Consider the following 19238-nt stretch of genomic DNA (forward strand, 5'->3'; position numbering starts at 1 on the left):
CGGCGCACTTTTGTGCCACGGCACACTGGTTGAGAAACGCTGCTTTGTACAACACTCCCACTTTAGCCATGTGCTGCTGCTGCTTTCTGTCCTGTAACACTGCTGAGTAGCTGGCTGGCTTCTTTGGGTATCCATGCTAGGACAGGAGGAGCAGGGCTTGTGGGGTTGAGGCCAAGGGGTGGACTGAACAGGGCAGCATGTTGTAGGGCACGATCAGGGGGCATCAGGGTATGAGGATGAGTGGAGGAGCCCTGGAGTGAGGGCAGCATGATGCAAAATCATTGCTGTAGTGAAGCAGGTTTCCCAACACAAGATGCATTTTTTAATGCAAAACTTACTGACAACCAAACTTTTTTTGTTGTTTTTGTGTTTGTTTTTTTTAACTTTTCCTCTAAAACTATGCTTTTGTGTTAAACCCCTAAATTTGAAGCCAGCCCTTTTAACTGGGGCCTGGCAGAGAAGTTACATATACATTTTTTATAGATCTATATAAACCTACGTCAATATAAAGCTACATCTATATAGATTTTAGTAAAACTGTCCATCAATAAAACAATAAAAAAAGTTTTGTTGTCAATAAATTTGCAGATTGTTATTAAAAAAACCCAAAACTTTCTTGGGTTGCCAACCTGCCTCAAGGCTTACTTTAACTGAAAGAACAAAATAGACAACAGGTTTTTTGTTTTTTTTAAAGTTAACTTATATTGAAAATAGCTTTGTATAAACAACTGTAATACTACAGAGTAGTATCTTAATACAAAACAGTTCAATATTAACTGTTCTTTAAACTGTTAAACTTTATTATAAATTAAAACTTCTTTACAAAAAAATTGCACATAATAATTGACCACTCTTGGGTTCTGATGCACTGGCATTTGCAATAGTTTCTTTAATCTTCAAGTTAAATAGTCTCTGCCATGAGTCCAGAATGCAGAAAGGGCAGTAAACAACCCTCTTAGAGCCTTCAAGTGCAAGAAGCATACTTGTGGCCATGGCAGTTACGCTTTCCTTAAGAGCGGCTGCTTTTGTTTTAAATCCTGTAATGGAAAAAATCTCAAAAAGGTTTTAAAAAGGAAAAAACAAAATGGACTTGCTTTTTACTGTAAACACAGCCCAGTAATTTATCCCAAACAGATCTCTCAGGCATCAGTGAGAGTGTCAAGTGAATCAGGAACAACACAACATAACAAAAAGGGAAACTAAAAGGAAAACTTAAAAAAAAAAATAAAAGAAGTCTGTCATTTTGATTAACTATACTTACGTACATGATGTTATGAGAATCTGGCAGGGCCCAGAGCAGGCCAAACAGGGAGTTCATTTATCCAGACAGAGGAGGATCTTGTTAATTGTTTCCAGGTTCAAGGAAAGAAGATTGGAGACTTGATATGCTCAGCAATACTCATCTGCCTTACACAGACATTAGGCATGGATCAGCCTGAAGAATCATTCAAATGATTTTGGCATTTAATAGGACTTAAGGACTGGCTGCACCCAGTGTTCAGTGATTCTTGCTTTCTGTTCTGTAAGTGTTTAAATTTAAAAGCTCATCTAGGCTGACTCCAACCTCTTGGCACTTGGAAACTAGTTTTCTCAGGTTATCAGTTTTACCTCCTCCTGAGGCTTCAAACAAGAGTTGCTGCAAGAGATGGGGAAGCAGATATAAGATTTAGCCAGAGCTTGAGCATCACCACATCTATGGATATGGGATATGCAGAAAATATATAAAACCTCAAACTGAACCATAAGTAGAAAACATTACATCTTTCCACAGTGTTGCACACAGAGGTAACTTCTGAAGGGCTCTCTGATATAGATGATGGACCTGTAAAATGAAAATACACGTCAATTCAGAGCTACCCTCCCCAGTGTTTTAGAACAAACACACACACACACACACACACTTTCACACACATACACCTGCTGCAATAAAAGATAAAATACAAAATCCCCGCCTCCCACCCCACTCGTTTAAACAAGTGCCCCAGAGTTAGGAAATCCCAGACAAACTTTCTTTTGCCTTAATTCTGATCCTTCGGTGCAAGTGTTAGTATGATTAATATCAGAATCCTATACTACTTTGGCCATGAGACTCCTGCCTCATTCACTGCAGTTAAGGACAATGGCAAAGGAATGAAGCAGGCATTCAGCAGGAATCTTTTTCTCATTATTTAATGCCCCTTCCACGCTCCCCCACCCCATGCACTCCAAACCATATACTAAATATGAAACTGCTGAATAGGCTTTTATAGAATTTACTGTTATAGTATTTCTAATTCACAAACATTAATACATACATCTTCAAAGGTCTTTTCCTGAGATATAGTAAAATTATTCTTACTTATGGGAAATAGAAGATCAGGGATGTCCAGAAAAAAAATTGCTTCAATCGCTACAACAGTACTTCCCAAGCTTTTCCTTATACTCCTCCCCCTGCAGCCTCCTTCCCCCTGAGCAACACCCAATCCCTGGCTGCCACCCATGGGAGGCAGTGGCTGCTGTGGCTGTAGCCACCCTCGTGTCCTCTCCCTCACGGGCAGCATGGCCAGAGCGGAGCCTGTGGGGTACAGGGGAGTGGAGGGATGTGGGCTCCCCGCTGCGGGCTTGGGGCTGCCCCTGCCCCAGGACACAGGTCCAACTGTGGCTTTTCTCCCCGCTGCTTTTTGGTGCTGAGCAGCCCTAATATGCCAGGGCCCTGCCCTTGCACATGCTATTGCCCTTAACTTCCAACCCACAGCCATCCTTGCCCTGGCAGTGTCACCCACCCCTCCGCAGGTAGGGATGTAAATAGTGTTTAAAATACTATGTGTTTAACCTCTTCCAATTATATCAGTTAGACAGTTAACCTATAAGCAATACATAGCTTAATGACCTCTGGCAGGAATGGCCCCGGCCCCTTACCTGTTCATTATACTCCCTGCATTGCATGGGTCCCAGGCTGCTGGCAGGGAACAAGCTGTGGGCAGGGGGAGGCAGGCCCAGCTGAGCTTCTAGGTAGCAGTGCCAAGTGCCAAGCCACAGCTGCTCCTTGCCACCATGGGCAGGGTCGTCGGGGCCCTCTCCTGTGACTGAATCCCAATTCCACCACCACAGGGGGTGGGGGAAAGTGCCAGGCTCCCCAAAGGGGTCAGGCAGGGACTTCCTCCCACAGCATTGCGACTCCCAGCCGTGCCATAGGTTTGCCCAGCCCCCCTGCAGTGGCAGGACCCGGGCAGGGCGATGGGCTCCCTGCACCTCCTGCCATGCTTGTGCTCCTGCAGTCCAGACCTGGAAGGCTCCTCCGCACTGCCAGGCTGGGCCAGGCCCTCCCCAGCTTACTTCACGGGAGGGTGTGGTCCTAGCAGGCAGCCTGCACAAAAGTGTGCTGCATCTTCCCCCTCCTGCCCATGGCTTTGGGCAGGATCCCTGGTGCGCCACTACCTTGAGGAATGCCTTGGGACTGCACTAAATGTGTGAGGGGCTACCAACGACCCCTGAGACATAGCACTGCCTGCTCCAGCTGTTGTGGCATCTCCTCAGGTTCAGCCAGTCACACATTCAGCCCTGCCTCAGGGCTGGGCCAGGCCTTAAATGGCCCGAACACCACAGGCAGGAGGAGGAAGGGTGCAGTGCACCTGATGGATGCCACCCTACTGGGACCAGACCCCTCCTTTCTCCAGGGTGAGCTGGGGAGGGTCCTGACCTACCAGTGCAAAGGAGCCTGCCAGGTCTGGGCTGCAGCAGCACAAGCATGGCAAGAGGCACAGGAAACCCATCATCCTGCCCAAGCCCTGACACTGCAGGGGGGGGGAGCAAGTAGACCCTTCGCATAGCTGGGGGTGCTTTGGGTGCTCTGGCAGGAAGGACCCCCTTGGCCCTATGCGGGGCCCTGGACCTCCCTCCCCATGAAGGAGGGGTTGGGATCTGAGCACAAGAGAGGTCCACAGACCCAGCCCATGGGGACAAGAGGAAGCCACAGCTGGGCAGCACCCCCTAGTAGTTTGGCCATGCCTATCCACCATCCCCTGAAAAACAGCTCACTCCCTACCAGTCATTTCCAACTTCAAAGGGGGAAATCCGGATTTTTCTCCTTTAAAAGGGAAAATACTTGATTTTCCACACAAAGCAGAAAACCTGGATCCCTGCCGATTACTTGCCTTTTATAACCATTTTACATTAAAAAAATAACATCACCTGGGAGGCAAATGGGTACTGTTTTCATTTTACAGGTAGGGACACTTTATTCTTTAAACAGAAAGAAAAGAAATCCAAGTCAGATGCACTGAATCAGAACACAGAACTTACCAATTCAAAGCCATATAACAAAATCTTTCAAGCTGCCCTGTTCTACTGTTATGCTGCTGAGCATCCACAGCTTTCACTGATTTCAGTAGCTGCTGTTAAGTACAGGTAGTCCTCACTTACCGACCGAGTTCCATTCCATTCCGTTCCCACGACTAGGTCGTTAAGTGAATTGGTCGGTAAGCAAGGAGCCCCGGCGAGGAAAGCCTGCTCCATGCGCCCCGCCCCGCCCCGCGAGCACAGGAGCTGTCCGCCCCGCGGTGCTGAACCCGCGGCTTTTCCCTTGTAGCCTGTCAGTTTCAGCCTGCAAGGGACTGCTTCTGCTTCCTCCCCCCCACCCCATTTCCCACCCCCTGCTGCACACACTGGTAGGCTGGGGCCTGAGGGCTGCCCCGCACGAACAGGGGCTCCTCTCATTGAAGGAGCACAGCTGGCTTTTCCCTTGTAGGCTGTCAGTTTCCCGGCGAGGAAAGCCCACTCCAGGCCAGGAGCACGGGAGCTGTCCGCCCCACCGTGCTGAACCTGCGGCGCGCTGTTTCCACTTAACGACCTACCTGCTCGGAGTAACGACTGCTCGGAGAGCTGGTCGTAAGTCCGAGCAGTCGTTAAACAGGTAGGTCATTAAGTGAGGACTACCTGTACTCAGCCTTTCTAAAAGCAAGGTCTCAGAGATCTCAAACTGGTCACCCAAAAATTAAACATTAATAGCTACTTTGCTTTGTACGATGCAAATCCCTCAGAAAGACTCTAGTAGATATCAGGATACAACAGCTCTCCCAGTGGTATACAGTTGGCTTATCCTTGCCTACCATCTTAATCCCAACCCAAGAATACTCTCCCCCTCTTCTCTGCAGTTCTATTATCATTTATTACATGCCTTCCAATTTCTACTGTGAAAGAGGCTGGGGAATTTATGGATTAAGAGCTTTATTTCACTAGGCAACCCAGCTTCAACCCCTCAGCGTGGCCCATCTAGTAGGGCTGTGCATAACGGCTGTGTCATTTCAATCTCAAGATTCGGCCCCTTCCGAGGAGAGTGATTCGTTTTGGTGTTTCAGATCAGTACTCCGTTTCAATTCAGCCAAATCAGTTTTGGAGTTTCAACAGTTTTAGAGATTTGGATCAGCCAGGGAGAGGCAGGCACAACTGGGTGGCTGCAGGTTCTCCTGCAGCTCCTCCCGCTGTGCCTGCCTCTGCCCAGGTGAGGGGGACCCAAGGGAGAAGCCCCCATGGCTGCCCTGCCCATCCCCATCCCCTGCACAGCTGGCCCTAGCCTAGTCCAGGCATTTAAAAAAGAAGAAAAAAAAGCCCTGTACTCACTGGTTCTGGCAGCTGCGACTGGGGCCTCTAGGCGACCGTGGCAGAGCACCCCCACGCAGTGGGGATTGCCCCCACCCCACCTAGCACCCATGTGGCAGCTGCCCCCCACACACCTACACAGCAGGGCGCCATGCGCTGTCTGGGAGCTGGGGCAGACCAGGCAGTCATCCAGAGCCCGGCACCGCTCAGCCCTAGTGGATCCAGCTCCCAGACAGTGCACAGCACCCTGGGGCAGCTGCCATGCGAGTGCCAGGTGGGGTGGAGGCAATCCCCGCTGCCCCCCACAGCACAGGGGGGCTCTGCCATGAGCACTCAAAGGCCCTGATCACCACTGCCAGAGCTGATGAGTGCATGGCTTTTTTTTTTTTTTTTTTTTTTAATGCCAGGAGGCTGAGCTGGGCAGTGGATGGGGCCGGCCTGGGCAGCCATAGGGGCTTCTCTCGCGACTCCCCTGGCTGTGCTTGGCACAAGCTGCACCAAGCAGACTCAGGTGCTGGCACTGGCCCCAGCCAGCAGTGGCAGCCTGCCGTCATCCCTCATGCAGGTCCAGGGGCCCACACCCCCCAGGAGGGCTGCGGGGCTGTGCCGCCCCCCCGGACCTGCGCATGGGATGACAGCAGGCTGCTGTTCCTTCCCCAGAGCACTGGGATTGGAAGGGACCTCAGGGACAGATTGCAGATATTGTCATCTGTAGCTGGCCAGTATCAGAGCAGTCCTTCCACTCCTCTTCCCCCTCCCTCTTCTTAGTTTCTGTTTCCCTGCAAGCCTGGTTCCAAAACATCCAAAACATTTTAGATAGTTTCATTTCAGCAATGTTTCAGAGCCTTCCATTTAGAATTGGATTTGGTGTTTCAGGCAATGAAACAGGCCAAAACACCTCCAAAACAAAATGGCTGCCAAAATTTCACACAGCCGTACCATCTAGTACACTAAAACAGACAAGAGTCTTGTGAAAAACAGCCTGCAATCATGTAATTAGAGATTTCAATGAAATGCATGTGATTGGGCAGATTAAAGTTACTCATAGTATCATATCATAGTGCTTAGGGTCGGAAGGGACCTAAACAGATCATCAGGTCCAACCCCCTACCCCAGGCAGGAACTGGTGCCAGGGTCATATTACCCCAGCCAAATATCTGTCCAGCCTCCTCTTGAATACCCCCAAGGTAGGAGAGAGCACCACCTCACTTGGGAGCCCATTTCAGAGCTTGGCAGCCCTAGCTGTAAAGTAATGTCTCCTGATGTCCAGCGTGAACCTTCTCTCTAACAATTAGTGGACGTTATTCCTAGTAACCCTGGGTGGTGCCCAGGGAAATGGAGCCTCCCCCAATTCCCACTGGTCCCCCCGGTCAGTTTGTAAACGGCCACCAGATCCCCTCTCAGCCTTCTCTTGTGGAGGTTGAATAGGTTCAGGCCCTTTAGCCTCTCTTCATAGGGCTTGCCCTGCTGCCCCTTGACCATGTGAGTGACCCTCCTCTGGACCCTCTCAATGCTGGTCACATCCCTCCTGAAGTGCAGTGCCCAGAATTGGACGCAGTATCTTACTACTTATATTTTTTACCCTTACAGTACTTCACTTCAGATTGAGAGAGATAAGAAGCTTTAATATTATAGTTATAACTCCAGTGTTATCCATTATAAATCTGCTAAAATTTGGCCCTGCTGCACAGATCTCTAGTTTCAGTAAGAGAAATAAAAACATTAACTAGCAGGAAAAGGAGACTCTTTTGAGGATTAGCTAAGACATAATTAAACATTCTGTTATATGTGCAACGCATATATAACATTTATGGAAAGCATAGTCAAGGAAAAATATTTGTCAGGCTGAGATAGACTTGTTAAATGACCTGTCATTTGAGACTGAATATATGAAAATGCTTAACCTACAATATATCTTTGCTCATTAAAAGGTTCTGTAATGCACAGAAAAGGCATCAGTTAGAAGCCCAGTAAGTCCAGGACTTCGGCTGCAATATATACATCCTGTCTTCCTGGTCTCCCAACATAGTACATTTTCCCCATAAGCAATAAGCATAAGTTACTGCTGCTATCAACACCCATGTGGAGATTCCACTGATAACTGCTGTAGTATTAAAATTTTGACCTAGCAAAGAAACATTCAGTTGGATGGATTTTGTTTGTCTGTGCGCAAATGTGTTGACTTCAAGATTTCAGGGAAAGTTTAAGACTGTTGCACAGAATTCTCTCACCAGAACTATTAGGAACATCTGAGAGAACTGGTTGTGGAAGGGGGGTGGGGGGAAGCCCACACAGACTCCTGCATCTACTTAACCTACCCAAGTAGCTTCAAGCAGGTGTGTAACTACTGATTACAAGAATCAAAGTTGGGCAACCATTAACATCTTCCAGCGTAACAATTCTACTTCCTTCCATCTTGGTTCTAGCTATCTTCCCAATAGAGTTAACAATCAAGCAGAAACAAAAGCAAGGGGAGTCACACATATCAGGTTCAATCATGAGTAAACAAGAGTACTGCTGACATGTTTACAGACTCAGTTGCCAGGTACACTGTATATGTGGTATATACATTTTACTAGAACTCTGCAAACAAAATGTTTTAACAATCAGTACTGACTTACTTCTCTCTGTCCCTTTACAAAGCACTCGGCAGCAATGGCTCTGAGGAAAAGAAATATATAAAAATGATTTATTCTTGCACGATATTACATGCCATTATTGGCAGAATACGATGGTGGGATGGAACTACAAAGTCCTTGAAAGTAACAGACTAACTTCCAATGATGTTAATCTATAGTGAAAAGAAAAAGTAGCCATTTTTAAACAACCTTACATGAGCAAGACATTTCAGTGGTTTTCCCTTATGAACACACACTGAAGAAAATGATCAGTTCAGCATCACTGGATAATGAAGATTATTGCTATTGTGATATATAAAGGGGAGGGTAGAGAGGAGGAGACAGAAGTCAATTAAAAAGGCAATTGTAAATACATTTTCCATATTTATCCACACAATATTTGCTTAAATAGTTTTTTTCTACAAGAAAATTCATTTTAAAAATAAGAGCAACATTACCTTTTTTGATGCAACGAACTGTTAATGCTGAAAGACTAAATTAATGAAAGGACTTCCAAAATAAACCCAGTTTGAAAGGCACTTCAGATTACCTTTGTGATGCAAATCTTATAAACAAAAGTAATATCTATGAAAACAGATGTATGACTGTTGCATTACATTTTCCAGATGGCCAGGCATGTTGGGATATTATACGTAAACATCTTGGCTTGAAGTTTCAGAATCTGAATGTTGCTCTCTTCCCAATACTGTTGAAGCAGCCTGTAAAAAACATTTAAAGCAAGCAAGCATATTTCTAATCTTAAGGAACAGGAATAAAAAAAAACAAAAAACAAACCACGGTTTAAAAGTATAAATCATGTTGAAATAATCAAGACATACCAAGTGAAACCACTGTAGACATTATTTTTACATAAACTGAAAAGTTACTCAGAAGCAAACATTTAGGAAGTCAAACTGTAGGGTCAGAAATACATAAAGCATGTTTTTGATGTACTTGTGTATTATGTGATAGGGGTCAAAAATCTAATAATCTTCAGCCTGCCTGATGTGGTATGCACTTCCAGGAAGGGTTGTAAACTAAATGCTTCCAAACTAAAAATCTTGTACAGCCACATGGTTAGGAACTAACAGCAGATCTCTCTCCTTCCATTCTGTAAATACTGGCAGTACTGGGAGAGAATACAAATTCCATCTCGATGCAAATATTTCTAAACAACTGCATTTTAGTAGTACCATTAGGGGGGAAAAAAAAATCTTAGTTAGCAAAAAATTATTGGTTGGACAACTCAGCCATTTTACTTTGTGATACTTAAAATATTTTGATATTTCAAGCCATAATGAAGAAAAAGTTAGGGCCTTAAAATTTTTCCAGTTTTTTTTTTTTTAAGTAAAAAGTGATTATTTCAATAACAGTTATTACCTGCCATCACTGAATAAATGTGCATTTTTTAAATGTTTCCCAAGTATCAATCACTCCAGCTGTGGCATAAACAGCAAAATCTTATGAATGGGAATGCATAAAAAGTTCAAAATAAGTTTATCAAATAAAGGCTAAACACATTTAAAGCTAAATCTCAAAGTTGTATACTAGTGTACTCATGTTTTCTTTGTCCTGTGCTGAAACTAGGTATTGACAAAGTTCAGTCTAAAAACAATCACCATTGGCACTGGTTTTTTGATGTTTCTCTGCCTAACCCAAAGCTCAACCAGTTTGTGCTGATCATACTCCACTGTGTCATGTAACCCAGGCAGCAATAACCTGTCTACATACAGAACAAAAAAATCTATTCACCATCAGGAAGGGAGTGACAGGCCAAAATGCAAGATATAGCCAGGAAACACTTGTTCAAATTATTAATTGGTCCCTTCTTCAAACTCTTACATTCCCTGATCACTCCAACAGATAGTGTTATAGTGCTCCATTACTAAAATTTAAAGATGTTGGTATCAAGCCCTCTTATGGAGAAGCCCTGCTAGTATTCTGGCAGACAAACAGCCTGAATCTCCGTTAAAAAAAAAAAAAAAAAAATCTGATCAGGTTAGACTCTTACAGAATTTTATATAAACACCATGTATCAAAAAAGCTATGATAAGATAAAAAAAATGACGTTCCTTAAGTTATAAGCAAGGTGACATGTAATTAACTTAACGCATTTTTTAAATTTTTCTCCTACCTCAGCGCAAGTCCAGGATTAGTAGGCATGTTAGAGCAAAATCGTTCCAAAGTTTTGGAATGTTGAGACTTTGGGACACAGCTCAAGTAGAAGAGAATTACCTGTAAATTTGATTTGTAAAAAGAAAACAGAAAAAGAATCCATTTTAACACTGACTATATATTCTAATTGCCTGTAAATTTTTATGACACCAGGACAATGGCCGGAACAAATATTTCTAAACACAAACTGCGTTACTACCTTGTTCAACCTGTCAAAAGCATACAGCACACCAAACCTGAAGTCAATGACAGCGAAGTTTCTTTGGGACAAAGTATTTAGAAGAATTCGCTGATTTCTCCAAATCTGACATGGCACTTCCACTATGGCCTTGAACTTGCGACCTCTGGGCTACCAACTGTGTGCCTTAATGCACACATCACCCCAGCCCCAATTAAGACTACTAAAATTTGTAATACACTAGCAAATTGCCTGTCAAGAATGATGGGAGGGTGGGAAGGCATGGAGCCCTGTGTCTACCCCCTCCTCCCCCATCTGGGGCCACTCCCCTCTTCCTCCCTCAGCTTTGGGGTCCAGACCTGCTCCCGCCCCCCTTTGCCACCCACCGGTGTTGGGCCTGCTTCTCCTCTCCCACCAGACAGACCACCAATCAGAGTGCGAATGAAGTGTTATGGACAGACAAACTAAGGCTTTTATACATATAAAATTGAGAAGGTGAAGCTCAAATACCTGGTGCTCAAGATGAAAGATGTTCCAGCTAACACTTCATGGGGTTTAAGTTTTAAGCAACAAGGCAACTGGAGAGTCTAAATCACATATTTACTAAACAACTATGAAAGTAAAAATTTTAGAACTGCTTAACACTCACTACAATTAGAAAAAATTAGAGATACTCAGAAGAATTTTATCCAGATTTGACATCAGTCATTGAGCAGTTTGTTTTAATGTTTGTTTATATGCTGTTCTAAAACTAAACACCAAAAATCAGATATTCTGCTGCTGTCATTTGAAACGGCTCTGTTGGAAGTCAATCAACTCTGCTGGTTTACACCAGCTCCAGATTTGATCCAATAAAACTGATAGCATTTAGATATAGTTAAAACTGATCAACGTAACTGTTACTGAGTGGAAGAAAATGGCATGGAAATATTATAATTACTAGATGGCATTAGGTAATAATACAAGGAGTACTTTGCTATGTATTTGTGCTGTCACAAAAAGAATTGACCCCAATAAAGTATATCATGTGTTCTGTCACAAAAGTACCGCAGACAGTTTAGTGAAATTACACTAGAAGTCACTGGTACAACTGTTTTTTGATCACTCGTATAGCAATCTCCAGAGGGTCCTCCCTTACCCCACTTCTTTTATTGGGATCCCCTAAGCACTTTACCAACTCTTCTTTTTACATTTAGCCCTTATGCACTCCTGAAAGTTTTAACTAGCATCTCCAAACAGTAAAATCCTGAAGTTTTCTTTTTAAACTTACATCTCCAACTAACTCTCCAGCATCACTTTTAGATGTTTTATCAACTTAAAAACTTTCTCTAAAACGAACTTTCATTCTTAATCCATTTTTGCTGATTTTAAGACTGTAACCGGTAACTCAAATATCCTTTTTATCTCCCCACTATTCCACCTTCACATTATTGTAAACCCTTCATCTTCTTTGACCACCTATATACTCTTTCTTTCCTTCCGCACTACCAACTGACATAGTAAGTTAAGAATGCACATCCAAGTAGTACTTTAACATAAAAATAGGCTACTGAAAAATTCTTACCTTATTATGGAACTCATAGTTGGTCCAATAATCAGCAGTGCTAAAAGGAATTGGGTATCGTGTAGGGACTGTAACTAGACACCTGTTCACCAGATCGGTAAAAATTTTAAATTCTTGAACTTTATTGTTGGATCCAACAACTTTGCTATTGATAAAAACAAGGTAACTGCACAGAAACAAAAACAAAATGAAAAAAAGCATAATGAAAATTCTGAGGTTCTTAATTTTAAAATCGTAAGTTATGGGAGGAAACTTACTCCATCCAAATGTTCTGCACTGTTTCTGGCTGCATCACTGCTCCTAGCGCTGCTTCATAAGCATCCAATGCTTCACCAACACTTGCAAGAAGAGACTGGCATAAACTGTTTTAAAAGTTGAGGGACATGGTTAGAGGAGGGAAGGAAGGATTTATCTTAGGTTGCATATTAAGAAATTGAGAGGCACCATCAAGAGTTTCACATAGGTAGAAAAAAGATTTAAAAAGTAACGTGAGATCAATTTCAAACGTTATCATGTAGTATTAAAACAGGTAGTCCTTACACTGCAGATAATGAAGAATATGAAGCCTAATTAGTTACAAGGTTACATTCAATTTAAATAAAAATTAAAACTCTTACCTTCTCATTTCTACTCTTGAAAATTACCTTTTTACCAATCCTTATGTAAGAATACTCTTTGACTGCTGCAGAATTGACACAGGTATCAAGAGCTTCCCTCTGGAAAGCTCCAGAACAATAAATTCTGAAGTTAAATTAAACAAAGCACTTGAGAAACAAGCATCGGACTGTGGCTAAGAAATAAATGCTAATAGTTCCAAAACACTGCTAAATTGTCAATAGCTAATATATTGACCACCTAGAAAAAAATCATGACAAAAATGGTCAAATATTTAATCTTGTTCTCTGACAAAAGATTAGGCTAATACAGGACACTTCCAAGGACAGAAGTGACCAGATGAAAAATGTCTGTCCAAGACCCAACCAACCATCCTTACTCTACAGTATAACTAAGAGCAAACAGAAGTGAACACAGGAAAGCAAGTTTAGTTGAAAAAAGTGTATGCAGGAACAAAAAAAAAGTGGTGAGTGGAAGGTGTCTAGAAATACAATACAGTAAGGTAGCTGAAGGAATCATTATGACCTAAGGCTGCACAGTGGATAACCAGAGGTCTTTCTTGTAATACTTAGAGAAAGTATGAACAAAGGATCAAGTCACTAGCTTGCCTATCTCCTTGCTAAAGAACACATGCTGTTTCCAAACACAACGTTGTTCCTTGATCCTTTCAGGCTCTGTTATTTCCACTTTTGAGATTCTATAATATAGCAATCCACTTGGCAAAAGTGAATTTTGATGCTTTTTGTCCTCTGCACCTGAAAAAAGGAAAGAGACATCTAATGACTTAAATCCATCTATCTTTTTTAAAATATATCTTCAATGACCTGTGCAAGTTCTCTTTCTAGGTAGCATAGGGTTGTGCAGGTAATTTCCCATAAGCGAGGGAAAATAGCATATTTAATCCACGATTTACATTTTATAATGATGAAAATGGACCATTACAATTATCTAGCCTGATCTTAGAATAATAGAAAATTAGGGTTGGGAAGGACCTTCGAAGGTCATGCAGTCCAAGCTCCAAGCAGGACCATGCCCAACTAGATCATCCCAGTCAAGGCTTCGTCTATCCAGGTCGTAAAAACCCCCGAGGATGGGGATTCCACAACCTCTCTGGGTAACCTCTTCCAATGCTTTACTATCCTCCAAGTGAGAAAGTTTTTCCTAACAGCTAACCTAAAATTTCTTTGTTGCAACCTGAGACCATTTCTCCTTGTTCTGTCATCTGTCACCACTGAAAACAGTCTAGCTTCATCCTCTTTGGAACCACCCGTCAGGTAGTTGAAGGCTGCTGTTAAATCCCCCCTCAGTCTTCTCTTCTCCAAACCAAATATACCCAGTTCCCTCAGCCTCTCCTCGGAAGTCACATACCCCAGCCTCCTAACCACTGTTGCCCTCCGCTGGACTCTCCAATTTGTCTACCTCCTTTCTGTAGTGGGGTGGAAGGCCCAAAACTGGACACAGTACTCTAGATGTGGCCTCAGCAGTGGCAAACAGAGGTGAAGAATCACCTCCCTCGATCTGCTGGCAACACTCCTACCAATGCATCCCAGTATGCCATCAACCTTCTTTGCAACAAGGGCACACTGTTGGCTCATAGTCAGCTTCTTGTCCACTGTAATACCCTCTTGTCAATTGTAACCCCCTGCTGTACAAGAGATAAAACTTCTCTGAAATAACTTTTGGTTCAACAAGACTCAAAAAAAACTATACAAATATCATTTAACTCCATTACTAGCAATTCTTCAGGTAGCTTGAGAGCCAATTCTCTAGCAATATTTGGAGAGTTAGCCTTGTCTTATTTGAAAAACCACATAGCTAATGACAGAGGCGATGAACCCAAATCCATGAGACAGGCTTCTTAAATGGCAGTGTAAAGTGGGTATTAAACTATAATGACTATGCTACAGTGTCATCTTTAGCCACCATGGTGACAACTACTACTTTCTTCTGGAAAATCTTCAAGATCCTTGCCATCAGGTGAAACAGTGAAGAAAAAAGTCCAAGTGGCTGAATATGACTGAGTTCTGGTATCTATCTTATTTAGGCATGACTTGTTAAAAAAAGAGAAGTCACCTTGGCATTTTCCTTTGAAGTTTATTAAAAAAAACATTTGTGGATAGTCCCAACTTTAGGGCATGTCATTAAAGGTTCCACAAACAAAAAGAAAAAACTGGGACAGTGAGTACAGTGAGAACAATGCTGAAAGCAAAGGCAAAAAATGAAATGGGAAAAGCCTAGAATAAAAACATGGAGACAACTGAAAGACTGAAAAGAAAGTCTGCAAGAAACTTCATAAAGGAAAAAATAAAGGTCACTGGTCCTCAGGGACACATCAACTCACAGGCCATTGCTCTGCCTAGAAGCAGAATTTGTGAAAGCTTTCCCAAGTGTGGGGGGTCGGGGGTCTGTGATGATATCCTTCTCACAGCTCCATAAATCTGTGTCTGTTCTGCAGCAGTCAGGAAGCATCCATAAGAACTGTCAGACTGGACCTTCAAGGAACTCAAAGTAGTACACTCTTAAGTAAATAAGATGCATCAAAAAATAAGTACATAAACAATTTACTCGGAGATCCAGTATTTCTCAGAGAAATTCTCACCAGTAGATCTGCCATAGATAAGGAACATGCTGGTTTAAAACATCATCTGTAAGATGTTCTTTATACAAAGGTGGCGTAAATTCAATTGGAATTGGAAAATTCAAGAGATACCTGAAAGAAAAATGATGTAAAAACCTGAACATATAATATACTTCTACACAGAAATTATCCCGTTGTACGCAATATTTACTGATTTATAGTTAGAAATTCAACTAACAATCTTGAATTCAAAATAAAGTAAAAGACTGCCAACATCATTTTCTATTAATTCTATTTAAAACTAAATAAAAGTATCTATTCTTTATTGATTTATTTACTTTTAAAGAAAAATTAACTTGTTTTCAAAAAATATTTCTTCCTTTTCAATTTTTTTTCTGGTTAAGCCAATACCCTAATTAATTATGCATATCCTTAAGAGCTTTGCTGGGACTGGGAGCCTTATGCAGATACCTAAATATATAAATTCAGTAATGTAAATATTAGGCACTAAAATTTACACTACTGAATCTATACTTAGGTCCTCAGTCCTGCAAAATCTGGCATTAAGTCATCATTTTTACCTCCTCCACTAAAGTATCAAGGAAATAAAGTCACTACAAAATATTAAAATAAGTGCAACTACAAAATGCCTTAACTTTGTTCAGTTTAAATCTGAAGGGAGAACATGAGTACAAGCAAATTAAAGGATGATCCTCAAAATATTATATAATAAACTTTAAATATTAGGCAGTATGTAACAAATTCTTTAAAAATGATGGTATTAACTTTAATACTTTAAAATTGCCTGCCTTTGGTGGAAAAAGGTACTGCACCAAGGTCCTGCAGTTTAAGAAAATGAAGTAAATTGTGAAAGTCTCTCATTATCATATCAGACAAATGTCTTTGGTCAAAGAACATTCCTTACATGCCACTGTGAAAAAAAATTTCCTCAAAACATACCGTAATAAATCCATGGGACTGTACTCTTGACATGAGTTCTCAAAGAAAGCTGCCACAAATTCTTGCAACAGTGAAGGAATATTGTCTGATCTTTTCTGTTTTAAAAAAGTTAGGTCAAGAATTATGTGATGTCTAAGTCACAAGAGTAAGCTAAACACACAATACTTAATTACTTCCTTAATACAGTAAAGTTCTACTTTCCATGTTATATCAAGAGGGAATATAAATTTAATTAGGCCAAACAGCAGGTATGTGTTCATTTACGTTTTGACACCCTCTACTCTCCTTGCATGAGGCTGTGGTTTGAGCACAGGACTAGAATCCAGCAACTCATGAATTATGAACCCAAATCTAATACCAAGTCTTCCTATTGCTGTAGGTGACCCACTCTGCTTCAATGCTGTAGGCAACCCATTCTGCTTCCATGCTCTTGTTTTCTATTTATAGAAGGAGGATGACACCATAAGGGTGTTGCAAGTCTTAGTTATTAGCTAGAAATTTTGAAGATTAGAAGAACTACACTACTACCAAATACTACTTACTATACATAGCAAGACACAAACACACTCATTTTGCAAAATAGAAAACAGGTCTGCTTGCAGACATTAAAAAAAACAAAACAAAAACATGCTTTATGGGAAGCAGCAGTACATTACTTCAACCTGGCTCTGCAGCATCTGTAAAGATCAGGCGCTTCAGTGTGGCTTTTCAGCACTTTTAGCTAAAGTTGATTGAATCAGCTATTAGCTAAAAGCACCAAAAAAGCCATTCAGCACTCGATCTTTGCAGACATCGGGTAGGCTGGGTTCAAGTAACATGCTGCCTCTTCTAAGCATGTGTGGGGCTCAGCACAAGAGTGCACTGAGTTTAAAGTAAAGCACCAGGGACTTGGGGGTTTGTCTAAAGAGGATTTTGTTTGTTTTTTACCTGTGAAATGAGGAATTTGCACATATGATAAAAAATCTGTGCATTTTGAGGTTTTTTCTCAAAAGCTGTAAGCCACACAGCACAGGCTTTGTCGTTCTGTTCCATCCGCATGTACAACGTGACTAGGGATTCCAGCAGCTGATAGTTGAGAGGACAAAACTCCAACAATGATCTACAAAGCTCAACAGCTGACTCCCACCTTAAACATAAGTAAAAGTAAAAAATGCTGATTTGAACTTTTATAGAAAAAAAAGTATCTTTTTTAACAAAGTCTTACCTTTCCAGAAGCTGCAGCAAAGAAATCATGTTTCTGTAGAGTGGAAGACAGATAGCTATTCTTTCATCAGCTGTAATATTTTCATCAGTACATGTTTGGACTGCATCTGAAAAAAAAAAAAAGAGCTTAAAAGTAAATCTGTCATTGAGATAATATATTTCAATGACAAATTTAAAAAAATCTCCTGTCATGAATTTGGAAAAGGAAAAAAGTGGCATTTGGAATTAAAAACATCTTATGATAATTTCCATCACAGCCTCACTTCTCCTTCCTAACAACTGGTAATTGTGCCTAAACTGTTCAATTCAGGTTAATCCTATGCTGCAGGCTGAAGCATACATATATTCCAAGATAGCTTTAAATATTCTAACTGGGTATCAGGAGAGCACAGCTTTCCAGATGCCAGAAGATAAGCTATGTCCTGCTGTCACAGGCCATCAGTCCTTGCTCTGACAGAACAAGAGGGTAAGTCTTACTGTTCAAGTCTTACAGGTTCTAGACAACTGAAGTACCAAAGGCAAACCATAAGTATCCCCTTTAAAAAGGTGCAAGAACAGGATTTAAACATTTTGCCTTTCTACCTTACAGGACTGTTTGCTAGGGTCAGGGGAGGGGCTCACTGCTTTCAGCACCCAAAGATGAACCCTGATTTGCACAGATAACATTACTCGCTTGTTTTGAATGAGAAGAAAAAGCTATTCAGAAGAATTATGTACATCATCATTTACTTTTCTAAGCTCACCTTCAAACACAGCTAACAACATATCAGGATTGGTCTTGATATCTTGCACGGTTTGCCATGGTATCAAAAATGGCTCTTTGTTCATTATCCTTGATGGGTTGGCATTACCAGGATCATAGAACTTGACAGGGAGAATGTTGAATTCTATTAGATGTATATAAGCTAGCCAAGCTAAACAGCGGTCACTTAATGTAAGGCATTGTGCTATTATTGTTTCATTAGCCGATTTCAAAGCATTCTGTAGAAGGTAAAAACAAGACTACATTTTAGTAATAAAACCTTCAATATGAGAAGATAAGAGAATCAAACTGAGAGAAAATTAAATATCTGTCATACTCCCTTAAAGTTTATAACCTTTCTGCCAAAAACTGCTGTGGGAGCAATACTGATCTCCTTACTCATGAGAAAAGGCTGGACTCTATTTGCTCCTGAGCAACTTTAAAGTTCCATTAACGAACCAGTAAGTTCTATGCAAACCTACTGAAAGCACTGGGACTGCACAGCCATCATTGATAGCATTACTTAAAAAAAAAAAAACCACCTTTGGTAACATTTCTGTACCTTCTGGTTAAAGAATACCTTCAGGCTCTGGGGCAAGACTAAACCAGCCCAGTAAGACTAGCAGATGCAAAATAACATTTGTTGAACAGGAGTTAAACCAAAAAACGTGGACAAAACACATCTGCTATACACTCAGAAAAAACAGGAAATTCCTATTAGTAGATCTGGGAAACTATTATCTTCCAATACATTTAATTGCCAAAGCGTGCAGTTTCACAGGGATCCAAATAATTTGAAAATTCAGGCTGAACTGACAATAAAGGGGCAAAAGTTAAAATCATTAAGATATTTCAGACAAGGTTCTTTGGGTGAATCTGATATCTTTTATTAAGCCAACTTAAAATGGTTGGAAACAAATTTTTTTAAGCAAGCTTTCAAGTTTAAAAACCCTTCAACAGGCTGAGGAAGTTTCTGCAGTTGGTATGTGCTCTTCCTGAATGGAATGAAAAGTAAAGAAGCCAGAGGC

General features: G+C 41.5%; 1 protein-coding gene across 3 annotated transcripts in view; it reads right to left on the reverse strand.

The window, feature by feature from the left end:
* Positions 1-777: 777 nt before the first annotated feature.
* Positions 778-19238, reverse strand: part of ZFC3H1 (zinc finger C3H1-type containing) — a 60507-nt gene continuing 42046 nt past the window's right edge. For 2 of the 3 annotated variants that reach the window (XM_059726090.1, XM_059726089.1), the window contains exons 24-35: positions 18212-18449; positions 17470-17575; positions 17193-17391; positions 16266-16360; positions 15327-15437; positions 12370-12474; positions 12113-12278; positions 10330-10430; positions 8813-8914; positions 8199-8238; positions 1760-1822; positions 778-1636 (exon numbers count right to left, since the gene is read on the reverse strand). In XM_059726090.1, coding sequence (XP_059582073.1) covers positions 1499-1636; positions 1760-1822; positions 8199-8238; positions 8813-8914; positions 10330-10430; positions 12113-12278; positions 12370-12474; positions 15327-15437; positions 16266-16360; positions 17193-17391; positions 17470-17575; positions 18212-18449 — 1464 coding nt within the window. In that variant the 3' untranslated portion in view covers positions 778-1498. Of the gene's footprint in view, positions 1637-1759; positions 1823-8198; positions 8239-8812; positions 8915-10329; positions 10431-12112; positions 12279-12369; positions 12475-12993; positions 13483-15068; positions 15230-15326; positions 15438-16265; positions 16361-17192; positions 17392-17469; positions 17576-18211; positions 18450-19238 lie in introns of those variants that run through there. The other variant, XM_059726091.1, reaches the window with a different exon arrangement.

This window comes from Alligator mississippiensis, chromosome 4, assembly GCF_030867095.1.
Source record: "Alligator mississippiensis isolate rAllMis1 chromosome 4, rAllMis1, whole genome shotgun sequence".
Classification (NCBI taxonomy): domain Eukaryota; kingdom Metazoa; phylum Chordata; order Crocodylia; family Alligatoridae; genus Alligator; species Alligator mississippiensis.